Below are 22558 nucleotides of genomic sequence, written 5' to 3'. Positions count from 1 at the left end.
AATAGGAATCTCCTCTAATTAATTACCAGGAGCCCTGGTGACACCGTAGTGACGAGCTGGGCTGCTGACTGAAAAGGTCACTTGTGCAGGCTCACCAGCTGCTCCACAGGAGAGAGATGTGGCGTCTGCTTCCATAGAGATTACAGTTCTGGAAAGCCTTTGGGGCGGGTCTGCTCTGGCCTTACACGGTCGTTCAGAGTTAGAATCAACTTGAGGGCAAGGCATGTTTGATTGCACTGGTAGGGGACACCGGTAGCTAAGAGTTAGTCTCTGTGCTCAGTTACCTCACAAGAAGTAAATGACAATAAATGGCAGAAAAGTCTTAGTCTTACGTTTTATTTCCGCATACATTTGTTAATAGCAGTGATCCAAGATGCTGTAATAAAGCCCACCTAGTAACTTAGTCAATGTCCCTTCTCCCTTAACCATCCATGGTGGGACAGTGATGATTTCAAGTTCACTGTTCTCGGCTGCAAAGGAGCCCTGGTGGTGCAGTGGTTATGTGTTGGGCTGTGATCCACCAGCAGCCCCACGGGAGAGACTGGGCTTTCTACTCCTACAGATGGGTAGTCTCAGAAACCCGCTGGGGTCGCTATGAGTCAGCATTGACGCAGTAGCAGTGAGTGTTCACGCTGGTATTCGTCACTGCAAGGAGCCCTGGGGGCAGAGTGGGTTACGTAGGTTGAGCTGCTGGCCATCAAAACTACAGCCTTAGAGACCCGCGGAATCACACACTCGGCCTTCAGGGTCCCTGCGGGTCAGAATTGACTCCGTCGCCGTGTGAGTCAGACTTGCTTCAAGGTTTCCATTAAAGCGACTGATTTATTTTTCCAAGTTTTGGCAATGTTAATTACACATTGATAGTTTTACATTGGGTGTTTACTCTGTTATTTCTGATACATCTCAACCCAGTTTATAGGATTACTTCTGAAAATGCTTTCTGGCACATACACATAGCTCTGTACAAATTCCTTTATCTAAACACAATTGAGATACGTGGTCATAGCAACACGACTATGTCAGGAATGTGTGCCCTCTGCGTATATTTTCACTTGTGTGAACAGTTCGTATCTGTGCTTGTTCGTTCGTTCCCTCAACAAGCATTTGCTGAGTGAGCCCTTACAGCAAGCATGTGCTGAGCCTTTACAACATATTGGACTCATTAGGCTCGCGGAAAAATAAGTATGTTGCCTGTCCATTGTACCATATAGCGAAAAACAATTGATTCCAAGAAGAGTGTACCTTGTCTTCTGGATATTCAAAGCAGGGAAGGACCCCTTTAGACTCAGGTGGACTGATAGCTGCAGGTGAGCACAGGGCCAGGGTGCCCCAGGGAGAGTGTGTGTGCTGAATCTTGCAAGATTGGTCCAAGCTTAACAGGTAGGAAGTTCTCGCCCTCCTGTTGTTTACCCTACCGGCATCTCAGTTGAGCAATACCTTACTTATATCATCCTGTCCATCCCATCCTCCACCCACTCTCCAGCCCCTGGTCAGCTTCCTGTGTCCTGTACTGAAGGTGTGTAGTAGTTTCTAAGAAAGGCACCTGTTTTTGTTTTTCCCTAAAAATGGATACAGTTTCTGAAATCAGAGATAACTCCATGAACTCATAATGGGTATTTAGAAGGTTTTTGTAAAGCGTTCACAGGTAAGAGTTCCCAGATTTTGAGCATTGAAATTGCTAGAGAGCCTTGTCCTCATTCTGTAGTTGCAGGGCTGTTGTTTAGGACTGCGTCTACTCTGGAGACAGAACAGCCTGAGTGTTCAGGTAGGTGCATTTGTGTATATCAAATCTCTAAACACAGCCGTGTTCTTTTGCAGATTATGTTCCAATCGGCCCTCGGTTTTCCAACCTGGTGCTGCAGGCTCTTCTTGTATTACTGAAAAAGGCACCTCCTCAGGTAAAGACGATGATGATGATGATGCTTTGTTTTTCAGTAAATTGCATGTAATAGTATGCTCTCTATACATAGCCAGGTTATCACACACATGGAAAAGTCTATTGTTGAAGGAATTTTGAAAAAACATCTGATCTTGTCTTCTGCTTGAAGGTGGATGATATTTCTCTACAACCAGAGGTGTCCACCTCTGGTCCAAAGATCTCAAAAATGTGTTTTATCAGTGTTCTATGTAATTATTTTATTTGTTTGCCACCATATTACACATCCCTAGTACCTTCCATCTCATGAGAGATTATGATTTTAATGGAGAAGTAATTAAACATATGATCCCGTTTGTTCCATTTATCATTGCATAAGGTTTCCCTATGAATTTGTACTAGGGAAAATTTAAGTTTCCTTCCTGTAGGCAGATGCATCGTTCTTTTTTTTTTTTTTTTTTTTTTTTTCATTTTTACCCATGAGCTGAAGCTGTTTCTCTTGTGTCAACCGGAGTTTCTGAAGAGTGAGTGTAGAGACAGGGTTTTGACTGACGTGGCTATGAAAGACTGGTGATTTTGATGGCTTGACAAATTCAAAACCAACCTAGGAGAGTTGGTTAAATATGTGAATTACGTCGAGACTGCCAGAGCGAGTTTGGCTCTGACTCACACACAAATTCTCTTGGCTGATTCTGCGCGCCATAACCACGAAGAAATGTCCATCAAAAGCAGATCAAACGGGGCCCCAGTGCGAATTTGGGAAGGAGCTTAATGTCTGCATGCACGTCTCCTATTGGAACTCAGAGAGATAAATGACGTGTGTGGAACTATATACTGTTAAGCTGGAGAGTCTCATTTTCATTTCAAGTTAAAATTATATCTTCACGTGTTTTAGAGCTAAAGATTTTCTAGGTCGGTTTTTTCTGAGATTTTTAAATAGTGAAAAGAAACATAACCTGCAAAAGCCTTGAAAAGTTTCCATTTACTGCACTGTGGAGGGTCTTTCTGTAAACTCTGTTCCCCCAAATTAACCCCTTAGTTCCAGCAGGGCTGCAGTTAGGGAAGGATACCTCTCCGTTCCCTGACGTCTCAAGGTTCTTATAATAATGTAAGTAGATATACTCAAAGTTATTAGAATGTAAATACTTTACCCCATTACATGTCATATGAAAAAGCTTATTTCTAAAATTAGCATTTAAAAATTTTTATTAGAAGTCTTTCTTAGATAATTAAATTTATTTCTTGTAATCAGTTTTTTAGCTAAAAAGAATTTATGGCAAAAGTCATTTTGAGATCTTTTTAGTATTATTGAACCATTGGATTCTGTGATATGTGAATTATATCTCAATAAAACTTTTAGGGGTTTTTTTAGTCACTTTGAGAGAGGTGAAATAAGTTCAATATGTCTTAAAATGTCATGTAATTTTAATTGTTAAATACTATGCACGTAAATTCAAACAGAGGGGGATTCCCTGGCTAAGAGTTATTTGTAATCTGTAGACACTAACAGAATTAAGCAGAATATATTAACAAATGAACTGTAACATTTTCATTAAAGACCAGTAAGGATGACTGTTTCTATAAAAATTAGTGTTAAGACTTCAGGAAGGAACATGATTTTATGCTTTAAAATCTCTCAGCATCTAGCAGAGAGGTGTCTGCATAGGTACTTGATGAATCACTTATTCAACAAAATCAATTTTTTTTAGGCCCTCTCATTTTAGTGGTGCTGCCTCATTGTTACCAAACTTTATATTTTTGGACAAAAAACAAGTGATGTTCAAATGAATATTAAACACATGAAAAGTTGCTCACCATCGGTCATTGGGGAAATGCAAATCAAAACTACTGCTTCACTCCCACTCCAATGGCTTCAATCAAAAAGGGACAATTATAGGTGTCGACAAGGATGTGAGAAATGGGAACTCTCCTACACTGTTGGTGGGAGTGCAAAATGGCGCATTCACCTTGGAAGACAGTCTGGCGGGTCTTCAAAAGATTAAACATAATAGTTACCATATGAAACAGCAGTTCACTCCCATCTCCAAAAGAAATTAAAGCATATGTCGGTCCACACAGAAGCTCATTTATATACACATGTTCGTGGCAGCATGATCCATAGAAGCCAGGACAGGAGAGCAACCCAAATGTTCATTCCCACCTGGTAAGCAGACAAATAAAGCGTGGTGTATCCTTGCAGTGAACTATGAGTCAGTGCTAGAAGGGAATCAAGTGTGGTGATGTGACTACAACTTGTACGGACTGTGAAGAGATAGGTGCCAAGTAAACAAGCCTGTCACACAAGACCGCCTATTACACGACCCTAGTTACAGGAAACACGCAGAATGGAGAACCCAGCGAGGCAGAATGGAGATAAGTGACTAAGAGAAGATGGGAGGGTGAGGGGTGACTGCTAATAAATAGGGCATTTCTTTTTGATGGTGAGAATGTCTTAAAATTGATCAGCTGTCCGTATCTATGGCTGTGCTGACACAGAAAAGCGCACACACTGAACTGTACACGGGAAGTGGGTGAATTGTGTGGTGTGTAAATGATGTCTCGGGTTCCCTGAAGGAATACATTGTTTCAGAGTCTATCTTAAATGATGAAAGGAGAATTAGAGAGGTTAGCAGCCAGCGTACTTGCCCAGCTTGGGAGAAAGCAGAGTGAAGTTCACCAAGGAGTGAAGAGGAAGACCACGGCTGCCTTCGTGATGAGAAAGGGCAGGGACAATCAGCCATCCTTAACATGGAGACTCTGGCCGGGCCTGCCGTTCCGTGAAGCGAGGAGAGGTGAATGTCCTGTTTGTAATACTTCTAGTCAAGTATATGTTACAGAAAAATTGTATGTGTTTTTCTACACTACCTTGCTTTAAAAACTAGTTTGCACACTCTCAGACACATGAGGAGCAATTTTCAGAAGGACTGGCCCGGTAGCTGGACTACTGGTCATCGTACAGTAGACACAGTCCCCTCGCTAGCCATTGCCGTGCCACTGCTCCAGGTGTCTTCGCTTAAACATTAAAGGGGTCTGCATCTGAATGCTGCAAAGGTGTGTTCAGTGCTAACGGACGATTATTTATCACTGGCAAGAAAGCCAAAAAGTTGTAGGCATTTTCCTTTAAAAAGAATCACATCTCTACACAAAACAGTAATCATATCAGTCACCGAATCCTTCATTTTGTATTTGTTGTGATTCCAGCTTTCACACAGAAAACTGATGTGTGCGTGTGTGCACATGCTCAAATGAAAGCACCCCTCCAGGGGCACTGTGTTGTTATGTATCAAGATATTCTCTCTGCGCTTTCCCTCCCCCCCAAGAGCCCCTTCTCCTCTTGTAAACTGGCTTATTAAAACTGGTTCACAGGCCCTCCTTTTTTCCCTTTGTCACCGCCTTGCTCGTGGATTTTCAGCGTAGGACTCTAAAAATGCAAGTCAGATTTCAGTTACTAGGATAATTTTCTTTGAATTTTAAATTTTTCAAAGCAAATGCATAGATTTCTAATGAACCTGGTATTCAGTGGCTTGGCTTTAAGTTTCGCTGGAGAGTTGAATTTCATGATTGATTTATTAGCCCTTTAGAGTCTGAAAAGTGGTATCTGTAACTCATGAAGACTAAAAACATCATCACATTTTGTTTAGCATCTTTTTAAAACCAATTAAAAGCTTTTCTAAAATGGATTGAGCAGGAGAAAATAAACCATGCTCCCGAGGTCTTTATTTCAATCAAGTTTCCCTGTGTTCTGGGGGAGGAGAGACCGAGGGGGGATAGAAACATTGAAAAGGGCTGGCCCAGCAGGGAGCCACGCTGGAGAAAAGGGCTTCCTGAGAACGCAGCTCAGAAAGCTTCATCTACATGCAGACTCGCACAGGCATGGGGTGCCCACCGTCACCACAGAGGTTTCACATGTGCTTCCCTGCTGATTCCTGTGAAAAGCTAACAATTGGCTCGCAGGGTAAAAGACCACTGCTGTTCATCCTCCCTGAGCTGGACGTACAATTTGTCCAGTGTTAGGAAATGTCCGGCTTAGCAGCCAGAGGCTTGAAGACACCCGCCTTCCAGCGAGGTTCCGCAAGCCGCCTCTTTTACTCCAGGGCGCTGGGCCTCTTTTCCAGGAGGGCAGATGTATGAAAGTTGAGGGGAATGTGCTTTTTTGAAGGGCAAGCGGAGGAAAGCCTTGGTCTTCATGTCCGGGAGCAGGCAGTTGGCAAGCACCAGGGCCAGGTGAACCTCCCTGCCACGTGCAGGCCCCGCAGCTTTCTCCTGCTTCTGGACCTCTTCTGCTGCCTGTTTCTTTTGGAAGGCGAAAGAAAGGGCCTGAGAAAAGGGAGCCCGCCTCGGGCAGTAGGACAGTGCCAGTTCTGGTTTTCTCAGCAACTGAACGTCTAGCTGCACTGACCTGCCCAGCGTTTGGTTTACTGGACGCTTTGTGGAGTCAAGCTGGGGGACCACATCTGCATGGAGCAGACCAGCCTGGCCCTGGGTGGAGAACTTGCCCTTCTTTCAGCTCCGTGCCTCCCAACCTTTGTCATCTAGTGGCACCCTCACAGCCACCCAGGGTCCCAGCGACCCAGCCTTCCCACGGGCTGAGAGGAATCCATACCTTCGCCAACCTCTAACTCATTTGCATGAACCCAGTTAGAAAACTCTGGAACCTAGAAACATGTACTTCAGACCCCTACTCCCAATCCACAGCTGTGTAACTAGATGTACCACACCCAGACCTGACAGTGGTGAGCGTCTTAGACCCTTCCCCGCAGAAGAAAGGAGACCGAGCTGAGAAGTGTCAAGGAGGGGAGAATGTTGGCATCCTCGGGATGGAGACTCGGCAGAGAGAGGCGATTCTCCACAGCTTGTGTGTCAGCATGAGAGCGGCACCCGGCTCCCAGCGAGACTGCTTCTTACGGAGGCCTTGCCTGGGGGCTGAGGACATTCTTATTTCAGCTGGCTTATTAGAAGTGTTGCTAATATTAAGCAACTCTTCAGACTTTGGGTTGCTTTAGTGAAATAAGCAGATAATGGAAGAGACTCCAAATTGTGCAGGCCTGAGCATGAGTATCTCCCCATCTATCTGTTCAAAATTAACTCTGCCTAATGACTACATTATGACTCAATGCGATATAGAACCACTTTAAGAAAGGTTTAGTCATCTTGCCAGACACATTAATTGTAATCACTAATGTAGTGATTTTGCATTGAGCTTCATTTTTTAATTTTTTAAAAGTCGTGTAAGGATTGACAATTTTGTGGCCCAGCTTTCCCATGACTTAAGTCAGTGACCTCATTAGGTGCCTGTTGTATTTTATAAAAGTATCCATAAATTCACTTGAATAGCCTCAATAGATATAATGGAGCAGATGATCTGGGAAAGTTATATGTAAATTGTATGTGTGTTCTTCCAAAAGCTCATAGAAAATATCCATTATCTTTTCATTCCATTTTCTCAAGCTTGCCGAAACCCTCTAGTATCTAGAAAATACGTGTGTGTATACAGAGACAGGAGAAAGACAAGGAAGCTTTCTGTCACCGTAAAAAGTTACAGCCTCCAAAACCCATGGGGCGCTCCCAACTCTATTCTGTCGGGAGAATCGACGCAGTGCTAGCGAGGAGGAGGGGGAGATAGAGCAAGAATAATTTCTAAAACATAAAAGTGGTGAAAGAATTTGGCGACTTTTTTTTCTAAATTTTGCTAACAGACGTTATCTCCTGCATAAAATCAAGATTTCACAATAGAGCGTTTTTCTTGGTTGTGATTGCGTTGTTCTGACTTCTTGTTGGTACCATCAAGTCGACTTTGCCTGCTGACGATCCCAGGTGCGCTGAGCAGAGCTGCTCCATAGGGGTTTAGGCTGGTACCCTTCAGAAGTCAGTGCACATCTATAACAGGCATGACTCAACAAAAATGAACTGTAATCATCAGGAAAAGTGCTATTTCAGAGACTCAAAATTATCTCACTCTGATAGTGTCTTCTAGCCCCATTGCCATAAATATCTTCTTTCTCCTTTTTTAAGTCATGTGAGGATTGACAACTGGGTAGCCTAACTTTCCCATTGCTAAGTCAGTGATATCTTTAGATGGCTGTTATAGTTTATAGAGGTTCCCGCTACACTGACTCGCCACAGTGCAGTATTCCATTGGGCTGGGAGCCTGGTTGGGAAGCCGTCTCAGGAGGACACACTGACTGGGTCTTGGCCTTGAGATCAGAAAATCTGGGTTTGAATCTTAGCTCAAACATCTTTTGACTTGAACTAGGCCCACATTTGTGCTTCTGTGAAATGGGCATGATCCCTCCTGCCTTACCTGCCGTTTGCAGGTCAACTAAGACCATAGATAATGAACCCCTTTTGGAGTGTGACAGATGTAAGACTGCCTGATCATGAGAAGCGGGGTGTATCATGAGAAGTAGGGGTGTGCCCCTGTCCACAGAGAATGCTTTGTGGAGGCTTCTCTTGAGCTCTTCAGCAAATGGGTGGCTGCTTGACCTGAACCACTGCTGGTGTCGAGGGGTTGAAATCTAAAGATTCTGCTTCTTCCTGTTTCAAAGTTCTTGACAGTTCAAATATTTTATCAAGACTAATACACACGAAACTGGGAATGTGTGTGCTGGCTATGAAAAAGGAAGAGCTGTCTTTAGATGGCCCCTAGACTCCCTTTCCCCTTTGAGGCAGGTAGCTAAAGAATGGAACTGCTATGCATAGCTGCGACCTAGGCTCACCATGATGGACACTGTGGCAGGGAGTTGACATGGAAAGTGAGTTCAGAGTTCCAGCTTAGAATACCCAGAGCACAAGGCTTTTGCAAGTCTGGGAAAAGAATTAGAAACTCCTGCTTCCCCATCTCTCATTTGCTGAAATGCATGCAGATGCATCCTCAATCATAAGACAAATGATTAATTTGAAATCCTTTTAAAAAGGAAAAATGAAGTCAAGACCAGGTGACAAGTGAAAAGAGAGCCACCCATGGTGACCTTGCTGAAGATGCCTCCCCTTGGCTTGTCCTCTCCTTCCAGGGACTGGCCCACCAATTTCCTGTTTCCTGTAGCCACCTGTGATTCATGACTGAAGTTCCCCATTTTCTCATGCTGGAGCAGAGCAGCATAGTTTTCTTCTCCTCCCTTCCTGTCCCTGAAACAAATGCACTAGACTTCGGAGGTTCCCTAGGGGTTTATGCAAATGAATTGCAGCTATTGGGTAAGAAAAGCCCACAGGAGAAGACCTTACCAAGGGTCTAGAACAGTGCTTCTCAACCTGTGGGTCGCGACCCCTTTGGGGACTGAACGGTTCTTTCACAGGGGTCCCGCGATTCATCACAGTAGCAAAATGACAATGATGAAGTAGCAGCGAAAATAATTTTATGGTTAGGGGTCACCACAACATTAGGAACTGTAAGAAAGGGTCGTGGCATTAGGAAGGTTGAGAACCACTAGTCTAGAATGATCATGTGTTTTTCTGCTATGTATTAGAATACCGATGAAGCCAGGCCTTTGGTTATTTTTTAGTCACTCCGTGGTCTGTAATCGCATCTTGCCTCTCACATTGGGTAATAGAAGAGGTGCTTTTCCCCGTCCTGGCCCCACTTTGTGGGTGTTTTTAAAGCCTGTTTTAGTAGCTCTGTAGGTGATAGTATTAGCCAGGTCAAGATTGTTCAAGATGGCTGGTCTTAACTCCACATAGAACTGCCATTGGCAGTGTAAATAAGACGAGATAGACTCCGAGGTTTGAGTTTGAATCCAGTCACTGAATTCCTGAGCCTTAATTTCCTCGTTGGTAAAATGGGAATAACAGTAATATCGGAGTTGTGGGAATTAAGGTACACTGGAGTGTTTTGTGAACTGTGAGGCACAATTCAAATATTGGTTTATTTTTCATTCCAAAGAACATCCGCTTCTGTCTTCCTTCACATGGTGTAAGCCAACTACTGATCCCACAGGAGCGAGGTCCCAGGGGTGGGGCCAGGCGGCTCAGTGGTAACATTCTTGGCATACACACTGAGATCAATGTGTGATTGCCAGTCAGTGCACCTGTCTGCCAGTGGAGGACTGTGCAGCCTTGGTGTGAAACCAGGTTTAACAGACTAAGGCAGACTCGGAAGAAAGACCTGGTGATCTGCTTCCAACAATTAGTCTTTGGATCACAACATTCCAATCCAGAACCAAATCTCAGGACTGGTACGTGATTAGGCAGCATTCCATTCTCCTGTGTTCCAGGTAGCCATGAATGAATGCATGCGTCAGCTGCCCAAGCCAACAGCAGCTAACAGTAGACCCCAGTGGCAGCTGCTGGTGAAACGAGCCCTAGAAGCTCCAGCAGCAAACGAGCAAACGAATCCACTTCCCCACTCCCGGCCCCGACCCCCAGCTGCCAGCCAGCCCTTCTACAGAACAAGCCCTGACCAGTCCTGGAGCACAGAGAAGAGGGGGCCAATTTCAGGCCAAAGAAAGAGGTTAAAAACCAGAACCAAACTCACTGCCCTTGAGTTGATGCTGACTTAGCAACTCTATAGGACAGGGTGGAGCTGCCCCTGTGGGGTCTGACACTGTCATCCTTTATGGGAGCAGAACATTGTGTGTTGAAGCTTTGTTCCCCCGAAGTGGGTAGTGGTTTCGAACTGCCGACCTTGCCAGGTGGCAGCAATGAAATGGAACGCTCTGTGGCTACCCAAGCCAGTGTCCCTTTGATTGATGTACACAAACAGAGCCCAAGTAAAACTGCCTGCTTTACTATGTAAACCATCTATCATTCCCAGAGGGGCCTGTTATACAGGAGAGACTGGGAGGAGGGGTACCTAAGTCGTTCATTGCAATTGCACCCCTACCTGTGACCTCCAAATGTCTTAGACACATATCCCTACCAGCAACCAAAGTTTCTCCCTCCCACCCAATATTGGGAATTAATACATATATCATTCCATAGTTCAACCACCCAACATTTTAGTATGCATATTATTCTGTAAGATGATGTTCATTTTAAAACAGCAAGAAATGATTTTTTGTTATTTTTAGGTTTTATATTAGTCATTTTATTAGGAGTTAATAACAATATATAACAATCCAATTCAGTTAAATCAAACATAATTTTACAATTGCTACCACCATCAATTTCAAAACATTTTCTTCTTGAACTCTTTGATATCAGCTCCCCTTTATCCCCTCCTTCCCCTATCCCATCCCTAAGGAACCCTTATTATTATATATTTTGTTGTTGTTGTAGTATCTTACAGTGCATCCGATCACCCACAACCCTGGAGCAGAGTTACACAGTCATCATTGTTCTCAGCTCCTCTTTCCCTCACCTCTCTTCCCATACCCTCAGGGAATTATTACTCCCATTACTATTTCTGAAAGGTTATCTATCTTGGCTTTCATACATCAAATGCTCTTACACAAATGAACATATGCAGTTCTAACAAGATTAATGAGGTAAAACAAAGATCTTAATAGTAAGGGAAGGAAATATTAGGGAACTAGAGGATAGTTATGTATTTCATCAGTGCTATACTGTACCCTGGATATGCCCCTTCCATGTGGTCCTTCTGTGAGGGACTGTCCAATTGTCCTGCAGGCAGGCTTTGAGTCTCCGCTTTGTCCATGCTCCTTCACATCCATTTGGTTGCTTGTTTTTGAACTTCTGATACCTATCCCTGTCGACACCTCATGATCACACAGGCTGGTGTGCTTCTTCCATGTGGGTTTTGTTGTCTCTGAGCTAGATGGCCACTTTATAGCCACTTGTTTTAACTTCTAGCCTTTAAGAGCCAGACACTATATCTTTTAATAGCCAGGCACCATCAGCTTTCTTCACCCCATTTGCTTATTCACCCACTTTGTCTTCAGCGGTTGTGTCAGGAAGGCGAGTGTTATATAGTCCCACATTATTAGAACAAACCATAAAAGATTGTTTTTAAAGAACAGTTAAAAATAAAATGGAATTCTATTATGTCTCCACTTTAAAGACAGCAACTCTTTTTTCTGCTTTATTATATCCTGTACTTTAACCAAAGATCTACAGTAAGTATAAATTACTTTGATAATCAGGGAAAAAGCATTTTGTGCATTCAGCTATGTTCATTTTTAATTCAGCAGCATGATAGACAAAGTTCATTTGATTTCGCCCCTTGCAGCTAATTTCCTCTTTGACCTCCTAAGTTAGGTGGTTGGAACTTAGCTTGTCTATATGTAACTTTGATTTTTACTTAAAAAATAACCTAAGGTCTGTGCCGGGCCTGGTGCCCCATAGGTTATTGCGGCACTGCTTCACTGCCCTCTGTTGCCTTTGGAAATGCACGTGGCAGCCAGCTCAGTGCTGTGCTCTCCCTCCAAACTCCCAACAGTTCAATGCCAATGTCACTACAGTCACCTGAGCTAGATGGTGAACAGTCTTCCAAGTATCCTCTCAGGGACACGGGGAGTCTCTTTTTCATCCAAAACAGTTCTTTCTAATGCAAGTTTGAAGTCTTATTTTAAGAAACATGAGATTTTCTTAGAAAATGCGGCAAATAAACATGTATTGTGCCCTGATGGTGCTATGGGCTAGCTGTTGAACTATCCACACGATCAGCAGTTCAAACCCACCAGAGGAGGCCTTTTGCTGTGCTGAAGATTATAGTCTTGAAAATCCTATCTAGGGCCACTCAAAGTCCGAGTCAACTTGATGACAGTGCATTTGAGGATAAAAATATACAGATTAATAAGGCGTTGTACCTGCCCTTCCAGAGCTTATAATCCAGATTGCCTGTTCAGTTGTACTGTTCGTGCCATATACAGAAGCACCCACTCCAGGCGGCAAGTGGGAGTTCCAGTCTCGCCCACAGCCTGCTTACTAAGCTGTGTACCGGAAAGAAGGGCTGAATCTGCCCTACTCGTGAGGATGCCACATTCAGCCAATACAAATACAAGGTGCCTAGCCAACTCTGGGTGCACTGTTGGGCACACATATTTACCCATAGGGTTAGTGCAAACTCATGGCTACAAAGTCATAGAACCCTGTTTTTAACAAGAGCACCAAGGTAGGAAGCTACGGGTCTGGTCCCTTGGCAGCTCCTGCAAACACTTCAGAGAGCAGTGTTTCCATCTCTCAGCCTCCTGAGGGATCCTGCGCTGCTCCTCAGTTTACGGCAGTAGGACAGCCTTAGCTACTCCCTCCAAGAAGGAGCAGGCGTGTTGTGTGGGGAAATTCCTTGGCACAACTTGCCTGGCCTTTTTCTCACCAGTGCAGTCGGAAGTCTTCTTAAAACATCTTCCTAGTAAGGCCTCCCCATGATTGCACTCTGTCCTTCTAGAAAGATCTATCAAGTTTAGCCCTTTGGAATCCCCCCCTAAAATTGCCATCATCTTCTGCCTCGAGTGTGTGACTCTCATGAGCCCTTTCATCCATAAAACTGAAAATTATATGTATAGCCATGTTGGCATAAAGACTACTACTACTGTATATTAAAGTGTTTTCTTCAGCCTCCCTTTTTTCCCCTCTCTATGAATTTGGCTGCTGACTACAAGGTCAGTGTAGAGTGTACCAAGCTAAAAGCTGAGGAAGGTAGGGAAAATGTACTTCAGATCCAAGACTGGGGTGCTGGGGTTTACTCACCAATCTGTGATCCTCCTCTTAAATTTCTAGTAGAAACTGTACAGAGTCCTTCTTCTGGGCACTAAGTGGCTTTGTCAAGACAACTTTATGTTCTGACTGTATGTCATCTTTTCTTTTTTTTTTTTTTAAACAATTTATTAGGGGCTCATACAACTCTTATCACAGTCCATACATATACATACATCAATTGTATAAAGCACATCTGTACATTCTTTGCCCTAATCATTTTCTTTTTTTTTCTCCTCTTTTCTTTTTTTACATTTTATTAGGAACTCATACAACTCTTATCACAATCCATACATATACATACATCAATTGTATAAAGCACATCCATACATTCCCTGCCCCAATCATTCTCAAAGCATTTGCTCTCCACTTAAGCCCTTTGCATCAGGTCCTCTTTTTCCCCCTCCCTCCCCGCTCCCCCCTCCCTCATATGCCCTTGGTAATTTATACATCGTTATTTTGTCTTATCTTGCCCTATCCGGAGTCTCCCTTCCCCCCCCTTCCCTGCCGTCCCTCTCCCAGGGAGGAGGTCACATGTGGATCCTTGTAATCAGTTCCCCCTTTCCAACCCACTCGCCCTCCACTCTCCCAGCATCGCCCCTCACACCCTCGGTCCTGAAGGTATCATCCACCCTGGATTCCCTGTGCCTCCAGCCCTCATATGTACCAGTGTACAACCTCTGCCCTATCTGCAAGGTAGAATTCGGATCATGGTAGTTGGGGGGTGGAAGCATCCAGGATCTGGGGGAAAGCTGTGTTCTTCATCGGTACTACCCTAATTGACCCATCTCTCATGTCATCTTTTCTCCCAAGAGTTCACACCGGGATTATTCTTTCTAGGTGATAGACCTACCTAGATCATAATTCGAGACCAGCCTTGGGGATGAGAGCCACACAGGAAGAACAGTGGACAGCAAAGCATGGTAGCATGACCAGTCTGTCCTGAATTGGGGTTTCTGCTCGCCCCTTGGAGGTAGCTCCTCACACCCGCTTTCTCATCATGACCACCCAAAAGAGATCACCTTGAAGAGCTGCTCTGAGTGCAAACTCTGATGTTCTCTAATCTCACCACGTAGTCTTGCTCTCTAGCGCCACATCCCATCTGCAGCGGGAATTGCCCTCCTCACTGTCCTCTGGCCTGCTTGCAGCACCACATCAAGAGGGGCTCACACAGACAGACAAAGAATGTGCCCCAGGGCAGAAACTGGTGGAGAGTTTAAGAGTCGTCCGTCTGCTTAGTTGTAGCATGATTTATTTGAAACACCCTTCCTTCTGTATTCAACTTAACCATTTAACTACTTTCCCCACTACACCCACCCACCCCCAAAACAGTTGCAGGCATTTGAGCATGAAAAATCAGAAATGCATGCAGGACATGCAGAGCCATCCCCCTCCTTCCCTCACCCCCCCCCCCCAGTCCTCTCTTTCTCCCATCCCGATTCCTAGATGTTTTCAATGGTTCTCAAGGTTTTCCCTTGGTCTGGGGCTTCTAATGAACCTCTCTCTCCTGTGCTAAAGAATTCTGTTTTTTACCGTCAGCAGCTGGTCAGTTGACTGCAAGGAAGAGCTGGTTATGGCAGCCCTCAAACAAAGCGCACACTCCATTCATTGGAGACTTTCCTTTGAAAACCGCTGCCTTGAGGGTAGACACCCCCATGGCGGACCCTTGGTGTGAGGTGTGCTTTCCTGAGCCCCGAGCCTGAGGAACAATGAAGGTGTGATCTTCCTTCTACCCCCGAAAACAACACTGGGATCGGCACTGTTCATTCAGCGGCCACTTCTTAATGTCGCCCTGTATAGAAGGCACAATGCCAGCCCTAGACCCATCAACAAAGCCAACTACAAGCCAATCAATAAGTACAGTCTGATGTTTAAAGGTGACCCATGTCACTGGAGGAGAGGGAGAGGAAGAAGACTGAAGTGTGTGGGCGGGCAGGGCACACGGATGGAGTTTGCAGTGGGGTTGAGTAGTCTTCTGAGAAAAGACGGCAGTCCAGCACAGCACTGACTGCGAGGACAGACCCTGTGGCTGTCTAAGGGGGCACCACCCCGGCCAGCAGAGGGAACCTATGAGAGGCGTCTGCGGACCAGGCATGTTGTGCCACCAGGATGCAGATGATTAAAATACGGTTCCTACTTCCAGGCAGTTGGCAGGCTAGAAACCAAATTCAGGCTTACAAATAATGCAGAGCTGAATTTGTCCAGTACCGTGGCAGTTTTCTTAGAGCTCTCTTGGGTTGAATAGTGCCAGTAAAATAAAAGTAAGATAAATCCCCTGATTTCAGGGATGACGCCAAGATAAAGTGATGGGCTTTGAAGAAGCGCCTCCTCCAAGAGAAGTATGCCCTCACCCCCTGGCTCTGTGCTGGCTCCTCCCTCAGAAGGCACTGCCTCTCCCAGGGCCCTATGGCTCTCCCCCACAGCCACCAGACCAGTGCTGGACCGACCCTTAGCACCACTGGCTGAAGCAAAACTTTGAGCTCTGGTCTTCCCCAACTCCGAGGGAATCCTGAGCCGCTGGGAGAATACACTTTGCTGTGCCATTTGTTGGCTGCCAGTAGCCTGCGTTAGGAAGAGAAGCGCTCTCAGGTGCCCCTTTGCTCATGTAATTTCTAGGCAGACAGCAGTTGAGCTGTCAGCTACTAATCAAAGGTCGGCTATCCTCACCCACCCAACAGCTATGCGGGAGACAATCTGCTCTCAAACCCATGCCACTCCATCGAGACGAGTTCCACTCACAGGGACCTATCAGGTTTCTGAGACGGTAAGTCTTTGTGGACGCAGATAGCTTCATCCTCCCAAACAGCCAATGTAGGGCTCGAACCATTGGCCCTGAAATTAGCTTTCCAACACCTAACCCACAGTGCCACAGCACCCAACTCACTGGCACTGAGTCAATGCCAACTCATAGCAGCCCTCTAATAGGACAGGGCAGGAAGGAGTGGAAAGCCCCATCTTCTGAGAAGTGGCTGGTGGTTTTGAACTACTGACCTTGTGATTGCAGCCCAACACATAACCAATACATCACCAGTCTCCTTCACAGTGCTGCCCGGGCTCCATAAAGAGGACAGCCCAGAAACCCCATGAGGCAGTTCTCCCAACACACGTGTCTCTGAGTCGGTGGCACCACGACAAACAACAGAGTCGACTCTTCAAGTTCCTCTCAGTCTGGCTGTTCAGCTCTCCCTTCCTCCCATTCATGCACCTCTGACGGTGACAGCAGGCTCTCCCCTTCCCATCCACCCACTGAGCCCCCTTGACTTCACGTGCCACTCTCACGGGTAGGTAGGATTTTTTTTCTTTTTTTTAATTATTTATTGGGGGCTCATACAACTCATCACAATCCATACATATATCCATTGTGTCAAGCACATTTGTACATGCATTGCCATCATCGTTCTCAAAACATTTGGCTTCAGCTCCTCAATATTTCTCTCTCTCCTCACTCCCCCCTCCCTCATGAACCCTTGATAATTTATAAATTATTATTTTGTCATATCTTGCACCGTCAAACGTCTCTCTTCACCCACTTTTCTGTTGTCCATCCCCAGGGAGGAGGTTATATGTAGATCCTCGTAATCTGTTCCACCCCACCCTCCTGGCATCACCACTCAGCACTGGTCCTGAAGGGATCTGTCCTGGATTCCCTATTTCCAGTTCCTATCAGTACCAGTGTACATCCTCTGATCTAGCCAGATTTGTAAGGTAGAATTGGGATCATGATGGGGTGGGGGAAGCATTTCGGAGCTAGAGGAAAGTTGTATGTTTCATTGTTGCTACCCTGAACCCTGGCGTAGGTAGGGTTTTTAATCCCATTTTTATGATTGAAGAGAAGACAAGTGCTGGGAAGTTAAATAATTGCCCCAAACCACATAGCTGTAATTGATGGACCTGTATTTTCTGTTCCACTAAAGTCATCTGTCCATCAGGGAACCTGCCAGCCCTGGGCTTGCCCTGCAAAACACCACCTGAGTGTGAGGGCAGCATCCGCCCCTGGACAGGCTTGCTCTTGGGACCCACCTGCCCCCCCTCCCCCTGCACTGGAGCTGCCGCCCTTTGCAGCGCACTGCCTCCTCCTCCTCAAGGACCTGCTTTGGTCCGGTTGCTGTCTCTGTGAAGCCTCCTCCCCTCGGTTCATGTTCTGAGGCTTCCTTGTATCCACCACCCACTCCCCATCTCCCCAAAAGGTGTCGTTTTCAGCATTTGGTGTTTGGGGCTCAGTTGCCACACCACCCACCCAGGATTTAGTCATTTTAGCACCCCGTCCCTTCTCAGGGACCAGCAGGAATCTCCCTAGATCACCTCCTCCCCACACCCACCAGGCAAACTGCCCGCCTGCGCTGTGTCCCTCAGCACATTCACCTGGGGTACGTTTCACGTTTGCTGATGCAGTCACTGGCCGGCTGAGGCAGAGGGTACGTGGGAAAGTGAATTCTTGAGAATGACCTCAGTGACTAGGGCCTTTTCTCTTCCACCTGCCGGGCTCACAGGTGGGTGCCTATCACCCCGCAGGGTTTCTTGTTTACAAGAAGCTCCAGTCCTGGCCCACAGAAAATGAGCTGCTGTTTTAAACTCATTTCTTAATCCAGTTCAGGGTTTCCTTCCGATTGTTCGGTTAATTACACTTGCTCAGCACTGAACGATGGAGAAAGAATGGGCTTCCTTTGCAGCATCGCTGCCTCTACTTTTGGTTGAGATTGGCCGTTCCATTTCACTGCAACTATCATAGCGGTGGCATTTTCATGGACTTGAGCTCGACTTTTCATTTTAAAGCTTTCTTCCGCATGAACTTTTGTTGCAACTCAGCGTATTAGGGCCAGTCCACGGGCAAGACCTATGAAAGGGCGTGGATTATCTGGTTAGCCCTTTGTGTGGCCACAGGCTTAGCTACTGCCTCTGCTCGGCTCCTTCCACATTGTGCAGAGAAGTATTTTGTCTCTGAAGGATCAACACCTGACGGCTGTTTTCATGGTAATGTTTTCACCTGGGTTGCTGCTGCTTTGGAAACTAACACCTAGTTACGGAATACTTGCTTAACCTTGAAACAAGGTTTTTGATCGGAATTCGGAGAGGCCCACAGTCATTTTGGATAAGCCTCTTCTTTAGAGCATCTTAGGAAAGAGTCTTCTGTCCACCCCCCCACCCCCCATGCCCTCCCCGCCCCATATGATCATTCTGTTTTCCTTTCCGCTCAGAGGCCTGGCTGGGCACTGTGGGCTTCAGAGCAGAAGCCACACAGGAACGAAGCGGATTGATTCTTCTTTCTGGCCCAAGCTTTCTGCTCAGTGTGGCTGCCATCCCCAGTTCCAGGCTACTGGCAGCTTCCCTCCCAAATGCTATTCCAATGTGATTTATTGCCTGAATGCATTCAGAGCTTTATTTTTTTTTTCATGATCAAGCTTCCTCATGAGAATTACTACTAATTAATATACCAAATGGCCCGGCACAATTTAATTATTTGCTAATGTTTTTCGGTGTTTTCTTAAAGATGATGCTGTACAAGCCACGGCCTGAACTTGCCTGGGTCGTGACCTCTCAGCAGTGTTTGCAGCCTTGTTAAACAAGAAGAAAAGCAAAACATAAATTAGCTTCTCTCCATTAGAAGTTGCTCTGCATTTCCCAATCTTTCAACACTCTGAAGTGCATAATCACTGCTAATGCAAGAGAAAGTTTCACTAGGAAAATGGCAGTGATTTCAAAAGTCCAGTTTGGGGCAACGAATAAGAAGCTCCTTCTCGGTGTCATTCTGGGGCCAACATGAACTGCCACATCCGCGAGGAGCAAGGGACGGGAATGTGGCTCACGGGCTGTGGAACATTCAACTCTAAGCCAAGGCCCTGTGGTTGTACTGAGAATGCACCAGCCTGCATGCATGGCCTTTGGGATCTACTAGTCCTTAGGGCTGTGTGCCTAGCTCTGCCACCAGGATTTAGTGTTGAAAGCTACTTTGAGTGTAAAAGCACCTCTTTTTTGTTAGAGTACAAGATTATAATTCCTTTGTGAGTTTTTAATCACCTCAACACCCATGGTATTTGTTTATTTGCTCCCATTTGGGTTTTGTGTTTGGGCTTGTAGATGTTTTTGTACTTTGGCGTTTGAGGTTTCTTTCTCCACTATCTGTTCCTCCCCTGAGCCTCAGTTCAGGTTGTTGAACACCTTTGCTGCCTTGAGTTTCTACCCTTCACCATGACCCACTCCCTGCGGTAGCATGTTCACCTTTCCACGGTAGAGTGGACTCATCTCTTTGTATCTTTCTGTAACTAGCTCTGCGCAAGGTCTGTGCCATGCTCATCCAACCACCCACCCTCCCGTCCATGTGCGCTCACAGCGACTCTGTAGGAGAGGGAGGAAGTGCTCTCGGAGGCTCTGAGGCTTTCTTTTTTTTTTTTTTTTTTGCTGAGGCTTTCTTTACGGCAGGAAGAGAGCCTCAACTTTCTCCCTGGGAGCAGCAGGTCAGTTGAAACTGCTGACCTGGTATGTCGCAGCCTGACACATGACCCCCCTCTGCCACCAGGACTCCTTAACATTCATGATTACTCTTTAATCTGTTCATGAACTTCATAGGTGTACTTTTTATCTCATTGCCGTTGCAAAGTCATCTGATAGACCCATGGCTAATTGTACCAGAGTCTCAACTTTGTTTCTTTGATATGCCTTTGATTACGTTGGTGAATTGTTCATTCCTGGCATTGTAGATGGGCAGGGACAATGAATAGGATTTAAGACTGGCATGCCTTAAGGACAGTAGATGGATATAATGTTTACAATGCCCAAACTGAAATTCTTCTAGTATCTGATCATTAATTTCATAAAATGTTTTACAGCTAGCATATTTAATGCCCCGCTTTTGTAAGATCAGTCAATAGATTTAATGATTGTATTAAAGGCTTATCTGTGGAATGAGTATATATCATAAATCTAATTATATCTGTTCAAATTCATTCCTCTTCCCCTTCCCAAGTAAACCTATTTTAAAGTGTTTCTCTTCATGAAGGGAGGCAATGTAGGATTTTGAATTCTAGATCTTGTTTCCAGTCTTGGCTCTCCCATTCATTTGTGGTTTCCAATGACTTATCTAATGGACCTGTGGAGGCTCGGAGCATGTAAACAGTTAATGCTCGTGGCTGCTGACAAGTGAGGGTTTCCAGTCCCATCTGGGAAGAAAGGCCTGGTGAAAACCTGTTCTAAAAGAGCAGCCATTGAAACAAAACCCTACAGGGCCCAGTTCCACTCGGGCACACGTGGGGTCACCTGAAGAGCACCTGGTTTGTGGGTGTGGCTGGTTCTCTTCATTAGTAAGATGGTGATAATAGTAGTACCTCCAGCCAGTTTATAGTGAAGATCACATTGGAGAGGGAGCTGAAGAAGTGCCATTGTGTAAACAGGACAAGTGGGAGTCTGTATATTACGGTAAACCTGTGAAAGCTGGAACTTCCATCGGACAGAAACCTGAGAGAAAACACAAGTATTTTCCACTAAAATGAGTGATAGCAAAGTGGTAAGGCTGTACCCTGTCAAAGGGGGAAAACCTTCTGAGACCCAGAAAAACATGGCAGCCCTGTGGAGTTTCTACTCATAGAGGTTTCAGGGGAAATGGTCACTTACTCAGACCCCTTCCCTCTCGTCCCCATGTGCTGGCATCGAGGCTTCATATCCACAGGAAGGAGAGGAGAGAGTTCTTCTCTGGAGGAAAATCAAAATGTACCTGTGGGGACACCCCCCCCAGTCATCAGTGTCATCTCACCTGTTCATCCCGGAGAACAGCCCTCACACACAGAGCTGCAGTCAGCTTGCTTCTTAAGATGTATCGTCCTGCAGAGACCACCAGGCACTTGGGAAACACTGCCAAGAAACAAATCGGAAGTGGAAACCGAGACAAAGCCGGAAACAAGATGTGCCTTTTGTTTTGTTTTTAAATATATTAGTCATAGAGATCTGATTAAGATGTCATACCCATGAAATGTAATACGCTGCAACAGAAAAGGGTACATTTAGAGGGCAAGAACAACTCTTAGAAGTAAGGAAATGTTATAGAAAGAAATCTGATATAAAGTAATAGGAAAACCTAGGAACAGGACGATAACAAAAGTAGAAAATTCATCAGAAGAACTAGTCTTTAGTGAAGAGAGGACCCAGAAAGAAGCCAGGGAAAGCAGTGGGAGAACAGCTCCAAGGAATGTCCTGGATATTTCCTAAAATTAAGTGATTAGGAGTTCCTGGTTGAGAAAAACCTGCCTCATGCCCAGCAAAATGAACCAAGAAAGACCCATCTCAAGACACATAATTTCAGCGGGGCGGAGGGGTAGGTGAGGTGGTCAAACAAAAACGTCTGATTTTTTTAAAGTAAGTTTTTAAAATTAAGCAGATTAGAAACAAAGTAATTAGAGGAGCTTTGGACTTTCAGCCAGCAACACGGGAAATCAAAAGGCTCGCAATGCTGAGGTAAAGATTCTTTCTAACCTTGCTTTCCATACCTAGCCAAACTATCAAGTATAAGATAGAGGGTGAAATATGAAGAATAAGAAAAAGACGGCCTTTAAATTTAAATCCTTTGCGTGCACTCGCTCTTCCTTAGGAAGCTTTTGGAGCATATGCACCATGGAATAAAGAGTAAAGATGGGGAGAGGGAGAGACCGATGCCCGGGCAGTGAATTCTTTAAAGTGGCTCTTCAAGCCAAAGTCTCTAATTCCCGCCAAACGACTTTTCCCTGAATGGGTCTGGTAAGAAGGGCTGGGAAAGATATTGATAGGATTCACCTGTGAGTAATTGTGAACCAGGACTCCCTGGAGTTCCATCCTGCTGTGTAGAAAACGAAAACGAGCCCTCTGGGAAGTAGGAGGGAACTCATTACCAGCAAGAACTAGGAGTGGAGTGTGCCCTCTGGACCTAGGTTACCTCCCTACACAGTGAACCTCCCGGATCCAAAAGACAGCCATACCACCAGAGGAGCCGCAGCAGAACCAGGAGCTAGACCAGAGCAATGGACTTCCCAACCCGCAGAACAAATAAAGATGAAGGCTTTTGTGCAGCAGGCTGGCTTGCAGTGCAGGGTACCTGTGGGCACTTAATTCAGGGAGCTGGGTTTGCTGACCCAC

At 45.4% G+C, this 22558-nt stretch overlaps 1 protein-coding gene across 1 annotated transcript in view; it reads left to right on the top strand.

The window, feature by feature from the left end:
* NSF (N-ethylmaleimide sensitive factor, vesicle fusing ATPase) overlaps nucleotides 1-22558 on the top strand; it is a 138075-nt gene that overhangs the window by 107040 nt on the left and 8477 nt on the right. Inside the window, exon 17 of the mRNA XM_075562010.1 lies at nucleotides 1819-1898. Within this exon, the coding sequence (XP_075418125.1) occupies nucleotides 1819-1898 (80 nt within the window). The remainder of the gene's footprint in view (nucleotides 1-1818; nucleotides 1899-22558) is intronic.

This window comes from Tenrec ecaudatus, chromosome 10, assembly GCF_050624435.1.
Source record: "Tenrec ecaudatus isolate mTenEca1 chromosome 10, mTenEca1.hap1, whole genome shotgun sequence".
Lineage (NCBI taxonomy): Eukaryota > Metazoa > Chordata > Mammalia > Afrosoricida > Tenrecidae > Tenrec > Tenrec ecaudatus.
This window is presented reverse-complemented; position numbering and strand designations above follow the sequence as displayed.